The sequence below is a fragment of the Cryptotermes secundus genome, unplaced genomic scaffold (assembly GCF_002891405.2).
Source record: "Cryptotermes secundus unplaced genomic scaffold, Csec_1.0 scaffold43, whole genome shotgun sequence".
In the NCBI taxonomy this organism is placed as follows: Eukaryota; Metazoa; Arthropoda; class Insecta; order Blattodea; family Kalotermitidae; genus Cryptotermes; species Cryptotermes secundus.
Genome location: NW_019723298.1, coordinates 33547 through 50392, shown reverse-complemented (window position 1 = coordinate 50392; position 16846 = coordinate 33547). Strand labels below are relative to the sequence as shown.

The 16846-nt window shown below is 41.2% G+C and overlaps 1 protein-coding gene across 2 annotated transcripts in view; it reads left to right on the top strand.

Annotated features, from left to right (window-relative positions):
* The window catches only part of LOC111861622 (trehalase), a 44789-nt gene that overhangs the window by 14821 nt on the left and 13122 nt on the right, over positions 1 to 16846 (top strand). For both annotated transcript variants that reach the window (XR_002842278.2, XM_023846335.2), the window contains exons 2-4: positions 7594 to 7759; positions 11802 to 12039; positions 15795 to 16170. Coding sequence is in view for 1 of the 2 variants with exons in the window: in XM_023846335.2 (XP_023702103.1) it covers positions 7594 to 7759; positions 11802 to 12039; positions 15795 to 16170 (780 nt within the window). In the remaining variant the exon portion in view is untranslated. The remainder of the gene's footprint in view (positions 1 to 7593; positions 7760 to 11801; positions 12040 to 15794; positions 16171 to 16846) is intronic.

The window sequence follows — 16846 nt, the reverse complement described above, 5'->3', positions numbered from 1 at the left end:
AATCCGTAAAACATAATCGGCCTAATCGGCTTCATGAGTAATTCGCAGCTCTTCTTTGTTGCTTCACTAGGCATTCGGCCTGATCATGTAGCTCATGTCAGTAACCTCATGAATTTTATCTGCTGAGATTTAGATCCTTCGATTATCTAAAAGTTTGTGATAACGCGTCAATTCATTATAAGAACATTATGTTGGGCATTACTCATTATGTTTATTTGTGACGTACACAGTCCAATAACCAGACCGGTTTCAGTAATCAGGCATGAAGAAGGAAAGATTTTGTTCAGAAAGGCGCTCATATAATCCTGTTTAAAAGTTTTGGGTAGTTTGAAACTTCATATTAATATCTTGTACTAATCTGACGTAGTAACTTAGTGGTAACATTATTTTAAAGTAGGATTTTTTTCACTGGCTCTACAGCCCCCTTGGGCCCTGGCCTCTAATTTCCGTCTTAATGATCATTTTACAGACGGTAGGTCTCTCGGACGAGTGATCAGTTAGTCGCAAGGCCTAAACACAGGACAACACAAACACAGAATAAACTCATACACACACCGAACATCCATGCCTTGTGTGGGATTCGAACCCACGATCCCGGTTTCCGAGCGAGCGAAGACAATACATGCCTTAGACGGCTCGACTACGGTGATCGGCAAAGTAGGATTACATTTTTAAATTGTAGGCATGTTAGGCCTATATACCTACTGTAGTTTCATCAATAATACTGAGTAAATGTAGCTGTAATGCACAAAATATTTTCTAGTCTCTTTAGGAAAAACTTAAATCAACTAGCCACGTAATGTAATCAATTCGCTCAGACTCTTGCAGTGTGCACATATCTGTCTTCACCGTCGCGGTGACAAACGGATAACCACATAGCAATGGACAACGCGCAGAACTTACTGTTGGATCTGAGGTTCTCACAGCGGTGGCTATGAAGAGTTCTGTCTTCTGGGATATAGCGCTGTGTAGGATCTGAGGTTCTCACAGCGGTTGTTATGAAGAGTTCTGTCTTCTGGGATATAGCGCTGTGTAGGAGCTGAGGTTCTCACAGCGGTGGCTATGAAGAGTCCTGTCTTCTGGGATATAGCGCTGTGTAGGATCTGAGGTTCTCGCAGCGGTGGTTATGAAGAGTTCTGTTTTTTGGGATATAGCGCTGTGTAGGATCTGAAGTTCTCAGAGCGGTGGTTATGAAGAGGTCTGTCTCCTGGGATATAGCGCTGTGTAGGAGCTGAGGTTCTCGCAGCGGTGGTTATGAAGAGTTCTGTTTTTTGGGATATAGCGCTGTGTAGGATCTGAGGTTCTCACAGCGGTAGCTATGAAGAGTTCTGTCTTCTGGGATATAATGACCCTTAGACCAGTGAAAATCTACCGACACTTCGGAAGAACATATCGCTTATATATTCAGGGTCGATAATAAAATAAATACAAAATAAGAAAAGAAAAAAAACTTCCATGCTTCCTAGTTGCATCATGTTGGTTTCTTACTTGGCATATTCTTAGAACCTTAGATGCATGCGACATGTTCCTTCCAACGTTCTCTTGTCTTTTAGCAGACTGCACGGTATTGTATCCCAGACCACAGATATACAGTGTTTCAGTTTTAAAACGTTTCAGTACGCATCTAAGATGATAATCTCATATCACATCTCGTTTCGAAGGCGAAGTGTCTCAAACAATTCGAGTGTTCCCGTTGATGGCTGTTAAAGAGAATATCTAATCAGCAGAGCCGGCTTTGTCTGGACGGTACACGCTTAATAACAGGAACTGACCGACTAACTCCATGGAGCAAAATTCTTTTTGTATATCTGATCATTATATTATTATTATTATTATTATTATGTAGCACGAATTGGGGAGAAGAGGAATGGATATAGGATACTTCTGGGAAAGCCAGAAGGGAAGAGACCACTGGGAAGACCAAGGCGTAGGTGGGTGAACAATATTAAAATGGACCTTAGACATATAGGATGGGATGATATGGATTGGATTGATCAGGCTCAGGATAGGGATCAGTGGAGGGCTCTTGTGAACAAGGTAATGAACCTTCGGGTTCCATAATATGCTGGGAAATTCTTGAGTAGCTGCAGAATTGGCGGCTCCTCAGGAAGGGCTCAGATCCATGAGTCAGTGAGTAAGTATTATTATTAGTGGGGCGAGACTGAGTCCACTTGGTACTGCGGCCACTTCTGGCCTATTGTACCAGCCCAGGATAATAGATGATGATTGTGGAGCAATTGGTGGAATGAAAATTGGCAGGGGAAACAGAAGTACGTCGTACACTTAGAAAACCTGCCCCAGTGCCACTTTTTCCACCACAACTCCCAAATATCATGACCTGGGCTCGAACCCGGGCCGCCGCCGTGGGAAGCCGGCGACTAACCGCCTGAGCTATGGCGCGGCCTCGGTCTGAACGAACGTGTACCCCGTCTGACCAGGTAATGCGAGTTTCGATGAGGACGATAATGAATGTGATATCTCTTCGTGCACTGCAGAAGGACGAAAGGACGGGAACTCACGTTCCGAAGGCAAACTTGCAATGAAGTGCACACGCGAATTCTCAGAGCGTCGTGCCTTTCTTCCTAGTTATTTATTGTGCGACAGTTTATTGTCTTCACAGCCCATTGCGGCGCGCCGTTACAGGTACCTATGAATGATGAATGGGGTTGGATGAGACAGGACATCGTTAAGCCTATGTTAAAGTACTGTTCTGAGACTGGCTCGGAAAACCTACTGAATACCACGAAACTTCTTCAGTCCTATCTTTCGTAAGTCGAAATTTGTAGACAGTGATAGTATATAACTGTGATGCCAGATACCTGAAAGGCACAGAGGATACCTGCCTGACTAGATATTCGTTGTGCTCGTTGCGGAGTCAAGATATTGATTGGACAACCTCAGTTCAATTCTCTGAAAGGGCGATGCCCTTTCTCATCGCATCTGTCTTGAAAAGGGGGCACTGTGTTACAAGCCGGAAGGTCGGGGGTTCGAGTCCCGACGAGGTGGATTTTTCAATTTACCTAATCCAATTGCACTATGCCCCTGCTATCGACTCAGCCTCTAACAGAAATGAGCACCAGGAATCTTCCTGGAGGGTAAAGGGCGGCCGGCGCGTAAAGCTGACAATCTTACCGCCACCTGTGAGTCGATTGTCTCACAATCCATGGTCCTTCACGGCCTATTACAGAGATAGCTCTTTTATTCTACGTTTGTCTCTGTCTTGAAATTATTCTCCTGTAGTTGCTTAATAACAAGAAAAGAAATGTACGCTTATCATAATTAGGTAATTTCGCTTGCTTTTGTTTATTAATCTAAAAGCTACAAAATGTGTGGAAACCCGTGCCATAACTTAGACGGTTAGTCGCCGGCACCGCGGCGCCCAGAGTTCGGTCCAAAGTCAGGTCATGTGGGATTTGTGGTGGACAAAGTGACACTGTGGCTGGTTTCTTCCGAGTACATTTGTTTCCTCCGCCAATTCTCATTCCACCAAGTACTACATAATAATCCGCTGGGCGCCGGTCACGGTAGCCGAGCGGTCTAAGGCATGTACTGTCTTCGCTCGCTCGGAAGCCGGGATCGTGGGTTCAAATCCCACTCAGGGCATGGATGTTTAGTTTGTGTGTGTGGGTTTTTCTGTGTTTGTGTACAGGTAGAGGCCTTGCGACGAGCTGATCACCCGCCCAAGGAGTCCTACCGTATGTCTAAGATCTAGAAAAACCGAAGTGAACGGAGAAGTTCATGGAGGTAGGCCTAGGCCCACTGGGGCTGTAGTGCCAAGGAAAAAAAATCCGCTGGCCGGGACTGGCGTAATAATGGCTGACGTACCAAGTGACCTAAGTCTCAACCAGCCCCACGAAACTAAAAGAAGGCATGGAAAAGAATATTGGGCAAAAATATATGTTTCTTTCATATCTACGCCTTTTTCAAAGAATACGAATACATATTTAACGAGTTATACAGGAGTCATGCAGGTTGTCATGTAAAGTGTCCGTTATTTTTGTCTGCTTTTAATATAAATAGGAATGGACTGACATATTTCAGTAAAACTAACACATATCACATTTCATTAATATCTGATCAGCTGTTCTGGAGTTGCGTGGGGGCTGACAAGCAGAAAGAAGGACATGGCGAGGCTAACAGGCCCATTTTTGCAAATTTTATTTGCGAGCTAACCAGGAAAATAGGAATAAACAAAAAGAGGATAACTGACTCCGGAATTCGATGTAGAATCATTTTCAGTTCGAGGTGGTTACATAAACCACAACACAATAAACCAATATATCTCATGCACGTTTCTTATCATCAGCTGTTCAGTGTTTTGTTATTTATGGGTCACGTAAAACCCGCTGCAGATATCTTGGTTGTGTCATCAAAATGTCCGTGATACCTAACCCACATTCCACACTGAATACAAATTCAACCGTACTACCCTCACACAATAATACTTTCGGCTGAGATATCTCAAGTAGATTGATTGTGTAAGGAACAGTTAGTAAAGTAAAGCTATCCCTGTAACAGGCCGTGGAGGCTTAAAATGTCGTGAGACGTGAGCTCTTACAGGTCGTGGAGGCCCAGAGTGTTGTGAGACGTGAGCTGTAACGGGCCGCGGAGGCCCATAGGGTCGTGAGACGTGAGCTATTACAGGTCGCGAAGGACCAGGACCAGAGTGTTGTGAGACGTGAGATGTAAGAGGCCGCGGAGGCGCACAGGTGTGTGAGAAGGGAGCTGTTACAAGCCACGGAGGCCTTAGTGTCATGAGACATGAGCTGTTACAAGCCACGGAGGCCTTAGTGTCATGAGACATGAGCTGTTACAAGCCACGGAGGCCCATAGGGTTGTGAGACGTGAGCTATTACGGGCCACGGAGGCCCATTGGTTTGTCAGACGTGAGCTGTTATAGGTCGCACAGGCTCATAGGGTTGTGAGACGTCTAGGCTCCCACATTTTTTCGACATAATCGGCTCACAGATGGCAGTGAGGTTGTCAGCCTTATGCGCTGGCTGCCCCATATCTCCAGGAAGATTCCTGGTACTCATTACTATTAGAGGATTAGTCGACCATAGGGTCATAGTGCGGCTGGAAGGATTAGGTCAATTGAAAAACCCAATGCCCTCATTTGGAATCGAACCCGCCACCTCAACCAACTACGCTACGCGTGACCGCATAGACAGATGCAATATTCGATTATTCATTCTCCATATCTGGGAGATGGATAAAAATTTAATATTTTTGAAAATCTTGATTTACTTACTTATGAATAAATAAAATTGCATCATTAGCAATGTCATGTTTTGCATTCTTCACCGAATCTTAAAAGAATATTTATATCAAGTGATGTTTCCTCTTCTTGAATATGACACTGATTGAGTTGTCCTGTGAATGACAGTGAGTGGAATTATTGGTTATCATATGACATTCAACACGATTCAAACAAAAAAGGTATTTAATGACATATTAATTATATACAACACACAACAATCACAGAAAACACTTTGATGAAACTTAACTCAATACACGCGGTAGCGTAGTTGGTTGAAGGGCAATGCTACAAGGCGGAAGGTCGCGGGTTCAAGTCCCAATGAAGTCATTGGATTTTTATTAATTGACCGAAACTTTCCAGCCGCACTATGGCCCTGGGGTCGACTCAGCCTCTAATGAGTACTAGGAATTAATTAAATAATTTTCCTGGGGAGTAAAGCGCGGCCGGCGCGTAAGGCTGACAACCTTACCGCCATCTTTGAGCCGATTGTCTAGATAATGTGGGACCCTCAACGTCTCACAATCCTATGGGCCTTCATGGCCTGGTTAAATGATAGCTTTACTGCACTGAAAAGCAGATATAAAATAAACTAAATTATCTAGATTTTATTATGACGAACAAACACAACCAACTAACGTTCGGAATACGTCGAAAACCTACTACTACGGACCTAATCATACACAACGAGTCATGCTACCCATACGAACACAAGAAATCTTCGACAAATTACCTCATTAATCGAATGAAAATATAACTAATTACTTACAGAAATGAAGACCAAGAATTAGAAACTCTCCAAGTAATACTAAAAAAATAAATAAAAAATTACCAACAACAAATAATACACTCAACACAAAAACAGAATCTCATTTCTGAAAACCCACAGAAGGCACAGAAAACAAAATGGGCCATTTTCGCATATTATGGCCCTGAAATGAGAATGATGACACAGTTACTTAAGAACAGAGGCACTGGAATAGCCTTCAAAACTACTGATACAACAAAAACCACCTAAAGCCCAGAGAGCAAATAAGAGACATAACATGAGACTGGAATATACCATCTAAATGCTAAATGAGTGCTCATTAAGATACGTTGGACTCGATATCGAGAACATATTCAGGCCACAAGAGAAACAGGCTAACTTCGAAATACCCAGCATGGGACATGCATATAATACAATCGAGGAGACAATGGAAGTACTACAAATAAGAAGAAGGGCCAGTGACTAAACACACGTGAAAGCTTTCACATGCACGATTTGAGTAGACAGAAGCTACAAATTAAAGACACTTTCACATATATACATAACCTCACATTTGACCTCATAATAAAATATGCCGACAATAGTACACATTTAGAAAAGCCTCTCCCACATCAACCTCCCCCCCCCCACTCCCAAACATACAACTACTCCTTTCCCCGGAACATCACATGACCCAAGCTACATACCCACTATCCCACTACCACAAAAACACTAGTCAGTCCACGTTGAAACCAGGAACAGGAAAAACATAAAGACATTCACACGACAGGAAGTACACAGCACAATCTTAAGATAAGTATTAATAATACATTCCAAATTAGAAAATTTTAGAAGTAATTAAATACCAATAAGATTAAGATTTTAATATTTAACGAGATATTATAATTTAAACAAATATGGAAACAAACAATTCCACTCAATTCCATTCACAGATAAACTCGGCGACATCATATTCAAGAAGATAAGAAGAATCGTATATAAAAACTGAAAACTAATAATAATAATAATACTCTATGTGAATAGCATCAGAAATATGTATGTAGTTTACCTATACCACGAGGTTTAAAATACATATACCCCGTAATGCACGCGCTTTCTTACTTCCAGATAAACACAACCTACAATACGCGACAAGTAACATATTAGTTTACATTGTAGCGAAGAGAGAACTTTAAAACTTTAAATTTTAAATTCATTTTATAATTTTAGTAATTACATGTATTGTGATTATAATGGTTAACACTAATATGACTCCATATTAAAATGTTTCAATAACGTGAGACATATTTAATGAAACTGCCTGAAGATGGTCCTAAATATGGATCGAAAGGTGTAGCAGTTATTAAATAAAACCAATGTAAACAATTAGATTGTTTCATGTTTTATAGTTTTGACGGCCAGAATACCCCCAAAAATACAGCCTATATACACAGCACAAAAATCTGATTCCACTTTCTCTATATTTTGCCCGAATTGGAGAGACAGGATTAATGGCAATTATATTTGGCCGTTCCTGCGGTAATCCGTCAGCAGCTCTGTACTCTAATCAAGACATGTCTTGTTTCAGTCCCATCTACTGTTATGGAGATCTACTCAAGACCGTGCAGCTATCCGACATATATAATGATTCCAAGACGTTCGTGGACAAGAAGCAAAGACAACCCCCGACGGAAACTCTGCAGCTGTTTGAAGACTTCATGGCACAGACAGGCGGTAATCCCGACAGAGATCAGGTACAAGGGGCTCCCGAAATATGTGCTCGAAACTTGAATAAGACAAGAGAAACATCGTGTCAGAGCTGAGGCGGTTAGTCACCTGGTTCTCAGGACAGAGGGCCCAGTTCGATAACAAATTCATTAATGTGCAGATATTGTGCCACCTGTCTATCTTGATGTGGAGATAGACATCAAGATAGACAGGTGGCACAATATCTGCCCCATACAAGAGGGACGATGGGAGGACGAACACGAGCCTGCATGGTTTATGAATTTTAATTACTGACAATGCAAATTTTTAATTAGCATCAAGAAATTTTAAATAATTTTTTAAAACTTTACATTCCCAGGAAACTGCTGTGTTTGTGAAATGTTCTATTTTATGTACTATGCATTGTAACATATAAGTGTACGTACTTTACGTCTAAACAACTTATGTGATGGTGGTTTCCTATTTGTAGTGATGTTTGCCCTCTGAAGATGGTCCGCAGAGACCGAAACATGTAAGGGTGTTAAGTTTGCATGTAGTAATAAACTTACAGGTCACATTGGACGGAGTGATTTATATTTGTAATTGTTAGTGTGACGGACCAGAATGAAACAAATCAAATTTATTCAGTCGGTTCTGTATATTTACCTCTCATCAGTGACTGGTTCAATATGTTGCCTTTAAGACCCCATTTCCAAGGGACTCAGTCTCACTACAACCTACAATTGAATAATGTGTGAACCAAAGTTGTCCCTATGCTTAGTCTAGCACCATGCCATAAAGACATATAAGGAAATTGAGATGTAGCTCCACGCATTACAGATCTAGATATTAGACATAAGTAACAAGTTCCGACCGCTTTACCCCCAAGAAAGAGCTTTGGTACCTATTGGGTTGACTACTGGTGGGTCTCAGAACCGGTATATATGGTGGCGAGGAGAAAAGTACAGCCTCTGCCTGAATCGAACCGTAGTCCAGTCACTGAACTGATTCACCTACTCTAGCTTATTCTCGAATCTGGAGAAGATATATTACCTTTAATGATATAAAACAGGATACAAGCAATAAAGGTAAACTTGCTTTGATATAATTTTGTCTTTTCTTCGATATTGCTAATGGATGTTAGTATTATCTGAATTATACGGAATTCCTGCAACATTACGCTTAGATTACCCATCTTACAGTCGTGGCAGAATGGCTATCGCATCACTAAGGCGCCGTCTACATTTCTTGAGAGCTGCATATAAAAGAATATGGTGAAAATCAAGCGCTACGTTTTAATTAAGAGTGTCACCGCATTATTTTAGACTAGTTAAAAATCTGTTAGAACTAGCGATCAGCATAATGAGCACATAGTTCACGTCTTTCGTGGACAGTTCTATACGCACGTCACAACATCATCTACCTTTGCGCTAAAAGCCTCGTACACCCGGACAAAAAAGGAGAAATATCCTTGTCATGGCAACTCACAACCTGTCTTACAGCTGTAGTGCTACTTTTGCGTCACTCTGCAAGTATACGTATATATATATATACGTATACTTGCAGAGTATATATATATATATTGAATATCTAATGTCCATATACTAATCACTTGCACATATAAGACATCTAAATTACGAATATTATAACTACTTTAAACTTGTCTTCAAATAGGATACTATATTTAGTATTTATTTTAAAATTAATTAACTCATTATCTCGTAAGAAAGTACTGAATATCTGACTCTATAGAATAAAGTTTTCTTTTGAAGCCGATAGTCGTCCAGTTAATCAAAAAGCTCTGCCTTTTGCGTGACCCTAAAATTCATTACCATATTCACAAATGGCCGCCACTGGGGGCTATCCTGAATCAAATGAATACAATCCACATTCTAACACTTTTTTTTAAAGAAAGTACGTATAGCTTAACTGATTTATTTATTTGCTGATTTACCGATCAATGGTAAATAGTTAATACTTAATATATTGTCACGTGTCGGGGTACGCGTGACGAAAACAATGGGTTCTAGATAGGATGATTGGATTTATTAGCATTTCGGTTACTATCTCCCTTAATTATAATCAATACAGCGCTATTGCTGATTTACACACTTTCCAGTTTACGGTTGCACAAGCACTAGGACTCAATTTGCATTAGTCTTCTCCTAGCAACGGATCTCAACACAGATACTAACACTTCAAATCACTATGAAGACTTGTCATGTTTGTTCAAACACCCTTGGAACCTCGGAACTCAACTAAAACTCCGTCTATTACTCACTCCTCCAGCTTACTGCTCACTCCTTAGGCTTACGACTGCTTGTAAACGACCTTCGTTGTCTCCTATATACCTTCGGCGCGGGCTTACAGAAAACACGTCACGTGGTCGCTATCCACTGTTGTGTGACGTCACTGCCTATGCGGAAATGTGTTTACCGAGCAGTTTCATAGAAAAGGGTTGCATAACCCCACTGTTCTATTGTTGCGAGCGTTTATTAGCATCGGCTGTTTCTGTGGCCCAACAGTTCTTGCATGGAGTAAATACGCCATAGTATAAAACAGATGGAAATCTTGGAGACAATTTAAAGATGGAACCTTCGATAGCAAAATAACGGTACAGTCATACAGCTGAGAAGACAGGATACGCACTCCTGCCCTTTCGTCTTTTATAGCACCGTCTATAAGCAAATTTTCGCGCTGATTATTAAAATGAAAACAGAATTCTTCTACGAGTATTACCCACAGTTTTTAGCGACATATGGACTTATATTAATTCGGATGTACATTGCAATAGGAAGATGGAAGGGTCTTCCACTCCCTTCTTTGTGAGGCTCTGCATGTCACTGTTTGCATGTTCATGTTTGGGACATTTCTGTTGTGTTGAATTTTGTCAAACAGCTTACGTCTAGACTTTGTAATTTACTCATCTGATTTCGCTCGGTGAATATCTTGTATTTTATTTGTTAGGTCTCTTAATTTCTGGTAATTTGAATCATATTGAAGTGTTCTATCATCTGGGATATAGCGCTTTGTATTCCGCAGGAAGTCAACTGATGTTTCGGAGGAATATTTCGCCTACATCTTCTGGGTCGAAGAATAAGCCAAGAAGGAAACAAGCGGAAAGCAGGCGGCGATATATCCCTCCAAAATATCAGTTTACTTTCAACGGATTATATACCTTATATCGCAGGAGGTAGAAATCTTCATAATGAGCGCTGTGAGAAATTCCAATAAATGCATAAAAATACAGTCTGAACTTTTGGCTTCTAGACTGACACATTTGAATCTTGTAGAAAAAGAAACTATTTTTTTATTTTGCAAGAGAAAAAAAAAGCATTATTACTACATGATGTCAAGGATGCTGGCATGTTATTCGGAAACAGTTCTGTTTCAGGTAGTTACTATAGGATTCTGACGATGGTGTATAACACATAGAGATATTGGGTTTTCGGACTTTGTCCATCGTCCTGGTTTTTAAGATAACTAAGAAAAACACGTTTCGGAAACTGGATCTGTTTCCGTCCTCAGGTGAGGGAAAACACTGGTCCAGTGATTGAGGCTAGCTCTTTCTAAGGGACCCAACAGAATAGGTATTTTCCCTCACCGGAGGACGGAAACAGATCTAGTTTCCGAAACGTCGTGTTTTTCTTAGTTATCTTAAAAACCAGGACGATGGATAAAGCCCGAAAACCCAATATCTCTGTGAGTTCTGTTTCAGCTAATCTGGTACAGTGATCAATCCAAGATAACAATAACTTGTCACATATGGGAAACCTCTCAGCAGACGGCCTGAGAAGAATTTAAAACGATTTAGCCATGAAAATTAATGAAAAATTATGGCTAAGAAATATTTTTGAGTTGCTCACTGGTTTGATGATTTCTTCCAACGTTATCACAGATAATATAATATATTCATGGGTTTGGCATGATTCTTTAAAGGCGGTAACTGCCTCTTGTAATTTCCACCCTCTGGCCTATATGGTGGCTCCTTACAGTCGGGTCTTTGAGCATATTAGTTATGGTGTTCATGAAAAGACACTAGCCTGAAGTTCTCGAGTTATGATCAGAAAGAATGTCCGAACTTTTCAGGTGATAGAGTTCGTGGAAAGGACGTTCGTTGAAGGCAACGAGCTTCAGCCTTGGGTCCCTGGTGACTGGGTAGAGAACCCAGCAATACTGCAGAAAATCGCAGACCCTGATCTTCGGGAATGGGCGAGAGATCTAAATGTTTTATGGAAGAACCTCAGTCGCAAAATGTCTGACGACGTCCATGAGCACCCTGACGAGTACTCCATCATCTACGTACCCAACGGCTTTGTAATTCCAGGCAAGTGACCTAACTCGACCGTGAAATATCAGGCAGTCATCAGAAAAGACCCTCGATCGAACCAAGGGACGACACTCCTAAGACTTTCCCATATTATGGAGCAGTCGCAACCTAAATTTGAAAGGAAATATGATGCTATTATCTCCGCCATGTCTTTTTGCGTGTCTGCCTGTCTCTCTTTCTCTCTCTGTATGTAGTATCTTCAGAACATACGAATGGACTGTCATCAAATTTGACTAAATCTGTCGACATATTACATTTTAGTTAAAAACGAATCGAAATAACAGACATTTACGAGTACATGAAGGCCTACATCCGTTTCTGTGCGTGTATCACGCGTGAACTCGCTAAATATAAACTGCAGAGACATAAATCTGGATAAGCCTGACAGATATTGATCAAATTTTATACTGGAGACCTTGCTCGCCTATTCTTTCAATTGGTGTTTGCAACCCTATATAGCCCCTATTAAAATCGCTCCGTCCATCTGTACGTCTCTCTCTCTCTCTCTCGAGAACGGCTGAAATTTGATATCGCGGAGTTTTACTACGATTCGTCAAAACATTTGAGTTTTGGTTAAAATCGAACAGAAATGACAGATACTGTACACGAAGTCCTACCCGACGCTGCGCGTATCTCGAGTATAATTAGAAGCGAAATATATTTCTAAAAAAATTGTAGAAGAAAATGAAACACATTTAACTTTTAAAACACCTCCGAAAGTTTTATGGATTTCAAGGTAACTGAACAAGAATTGTTATGCCACGCAAATATTTCCGAACTTGTGCATATATTCAGCATTCAACAGTAGCCTTCCAAACACACACGAAGATTACCGGAGTTTCTTATTCACGACAGTAACTAAAGGACGCTTCCTCCTGCCTACATGTACACAAATACAGACAGTATGATTTTACATAGCTGCATAAATTTCAGCTTATCTGAATTCGTACTTAAAGTAGTTCCGCTATAGCAATAAACGTTTGCAGCACTGATATCAGCATGTCATTTGTAATTTCTTTACAAAATGAGCCTAAGCGTGTAGTTTATACTTTACAATTTCTTTACACGATTTGTAAGAGATCATGGACGGAGTAAGTACGAATTTGTGAGGGCTACAATATGCTACATCATAAATATGGAATGTTTTCTTATGGCACAAATTTTTACTTGGATTTCCCTGCCAATGGACCCTAAAAAGTCTCTTTTGTACGTGATGCGTTCAAGTTCTAAGGTCTCCGATTTTTTTTCTCACACAATAATCATACAAAAAATTTGAAACTTCTGTCACTTTTCAACGTAATCTCCCTGCAGCCGGACACATTTTTCACAACGGCGACGCCATGACTCCATGGCCGCTGCGAACGCTTCTGTAGGAGTCTGTTTTGACCACTGGAAAATCGCTGATGCAATAACGGCATGACTGGTGAATGTGCGACCACGGAGACTGTCTTTCATCGTTGGGAAAAGCCAAAAATCGCTAGGAGCCAGGTCAGGTGAGTAGGGAGCATGAGAAACCACTTCAAGGTTGTTTTCATGAAGAAACTGCTGCGTCGCGTACGCCCGATGCTCTGGTGCATTGTCCTGGTGAAACAGCACACGTGCAGCCTTTTCCGACCGTTTTTCTCGCAGTGCTGGAAGGAGCTTATTCTTCAAAACATCTTGGTAGGCTGCACCTGTCACCGTAGTGCCCTTTGGAACGCAATGAGTAAGGATTATGCCATCGCTGTCCCAAAACATGGCCGTCATCATTTTTTCCGCACTGGCGCTTACCCGAAATTCTTTTTGGTGGCGGTGAGTCTGTGTGCTTCCATTGAGCTGACTGGCGCTTCATTTTAGGATTGAAAAACGGCATCCATGTCTCATCCATTGCCACAGTTGATGAAAAGAAAGTCCCATTCATGCCTTCATCACGTGTCAACATCGCCTGGCAAATTGCCATGCGCGCAGCTTTGTGGTCGTCCGCCAGAATTCGTGGCACCCACCTGGAGGACATTTTCCGCATTCGCAGGTCTTCATGCAGGATTGTGTGCACAGATCCCACGGAAATGCCAACTTTGGAGGCGATGTTTTCCACACTCAATCGCCAATCCTCCAAAACAACTTTCTCAACTCGCTCGACCATGTTGTCAGAACGGCTGGTGGGGGGCCAAGATTGTTTTGGTTTGTTGTCACACGACGTTCGGCCTTCTTTGAACTGTCGCACCCACGAACGCACATTTTTCACATTCATGACACCATCACCACATGTCTCACTCAACTGGCGATGAATTTCAATGGGTGTCGCACCACGCAAGTGTAGAAAACGAATGATTACTCGCCGTTCTTGTAATGAAAACGTCGCCATTTTAGGTATCAAAAACACTCCCCCCTCTCGCCGCCGCCACTAGAATTCTGTGTGCCATACAGTGCTGCCATCTCTGTCACGCATTCACAAAGGGTGCACACGTATTTTAAACTAAACCGCATGTGTCTATCTGCTCCCAGCCCTGAAAAAAGAAATCGGAGACCTTAGAACTTGAACGCCCTCGTAATTGCTCTCTCCAGGATCTCATCTTTCACAGTTACTCCTTCAAGACCTCTCTGGAGTTGCTGCCCTTTCCAAGGCCTGTCATTTGCCTGCTTGCGATTTGTCTCTCTTCCCCATCTGCAGGTCCAATTAGAAAAATTCATATCTTCAGTGGAAATCGGTTTTCAGGATCTGAATAAGACTGAACTTGTTCTGGGTCATTCTAAATGGCAAGCTTTGGTATTAGCAATGCCAAGTCTGTGAATTCTGTTATAATTGTAAGATTTGAGGTTTTCACGGCGGTGACTATGAAGAATGCCATCTTCTGGGTTGTGGCGCAGTGTAGATATTGTGCAAACCGAGCACCTTCTCACGCCGGTTCCTCGCTCGTTGACTTTTATACCCTGAAGATGGAGGCGATACATTCCTCCTAAACGTCAGTTTACACAATATCTACATAGCGCCACATCCCAGAAGATGGCATTCTCTTCTGTTATAACTGTTTCAAGATTCTTGTACTCGTTAAATACATTAATAACTACATTAAAAAATGTAAGTGTTAACGAACAAAGTAGGCTATAATCATAAACTTTTCACTTCAATGGAACAACAGATACATACCATGCAGGAGACATGATTTAGGTGTTATGTTCAATTTGATTTTGAAGTCAGACCAAGGCAGACCATAAGGACCTGATATTTTAAATGCTTGGAGATTTTTTACTCAGCATATAACAGCACACCATGGCAACACTTTTTATATAAAACGCTAAATTAATAAAAAGTGTTCATATAAATTATGAAACAATTGAAGTTATGGTTAAGTTTAAGCTTAAGTCCCTTGTACTGCGGCCACTTCTGGCCTACTGTACCAGCCCCAGATGATAGGTGAGGGTGATTGTGGAGCAATTGGTGGAATTAAGACTGGCAGGGGAAACCGAAGTACTCAGAGAAAACCTGGCCCAGCGCCACTTTGTCCACCACAAATCCCACTTGACCAGACCCGAGATCGAACCCGGGCCGCCGCGGTGGGAAGCCAGCAACTAACCGCTTGAGCTGTGATGCAGCCCAAAGCTTAAGGTAAATTTTCAATTTAAAAAGTGTTGCCTCCTTTGCTTCTTCTTTCACATCTGATTAAACCACACTTACATCTAGAAGAACTGAGCCAGATGTGATGGCAATAATGAAAGTGCTTAGATATTTCTAGCAGTTCATTAATGATCCCCAATTCTTGTGGCTCCCACAGGTGGAAGGTTTAGGGAGTTCTACTACTGGGACACATATTGGATCATACAAGGCCTGCTGCTCTCTGAAATGTATCACACAACACGAGGCATCTTGGAGAACTTCTTGTCCATGGTTGAAAAATACGGGTTTGTGCCTAACGGAGGACGGGTGTATTATGTTCAGCGTTCTCAACCACCACTCCTCATACCCATGGTGCATAGTTACGTGACTCAAACCAGTAACATCACCTTCCTTAGGAACAATATTAACCTGCTGGAGGCAGAGTTCCAGTTCTGGATGACTAACCGAACTGTGACTGTTAACAAACAAGGCAAAGAATACAGACTCGCTCGGTACTATGCTGCGACACAAGGACCACGTCCAGAGTCATATAGGTATGTAACTGTTAAGTACCTGTTGAACTGTACTGTTGAAAGAAGAGTGTCTAATAAAATCTATATATGGTAAATTTCGAGAAAACTGCACTATTATAGAACTATGAAAGCAATTATTTTACACATATCTTCATGGCTAATTCATATTGAAAAAACATCTGGAACCACTAAAAACGTTGTTTTATTATTCTATTTGTAAGATTCACATTTTTTCTACACTATTCAGTTATTCAACCCTGTTCATTAAAAAGATAGAAAGGTACTATCCCAAAACTTGCCTGGAGGGACTGAAGAAAACCATAAAAATCCTGTCATATCCAGCATTCCAGCAGAGATTTGAAGAGAGCCTCTCCGAAACACATAAGGAATTGTTCCAGATACTGATACCAGATATATTCATACTTCATCATGTTAATTTTTCTTTATTCTTAATTTATTTAACAATAATTACAGTTGCTAAGATTGTACATCATCAAATTATAGGATGATTGATAAATAATGAACTGATACAAGTGTGAAAGGAAGTGGTCATGGTCTAATCTAAGTTACTATCTCTGTAAATGGCTGGACGGATTCATGTTCACAAAGTGCACAAGTGATAACAGTGAAATGCCACCTATTTAGGAACTACAGAGAAGAATGCAGTGAAGTCCTGATCTAATATTTTCAGTACCCA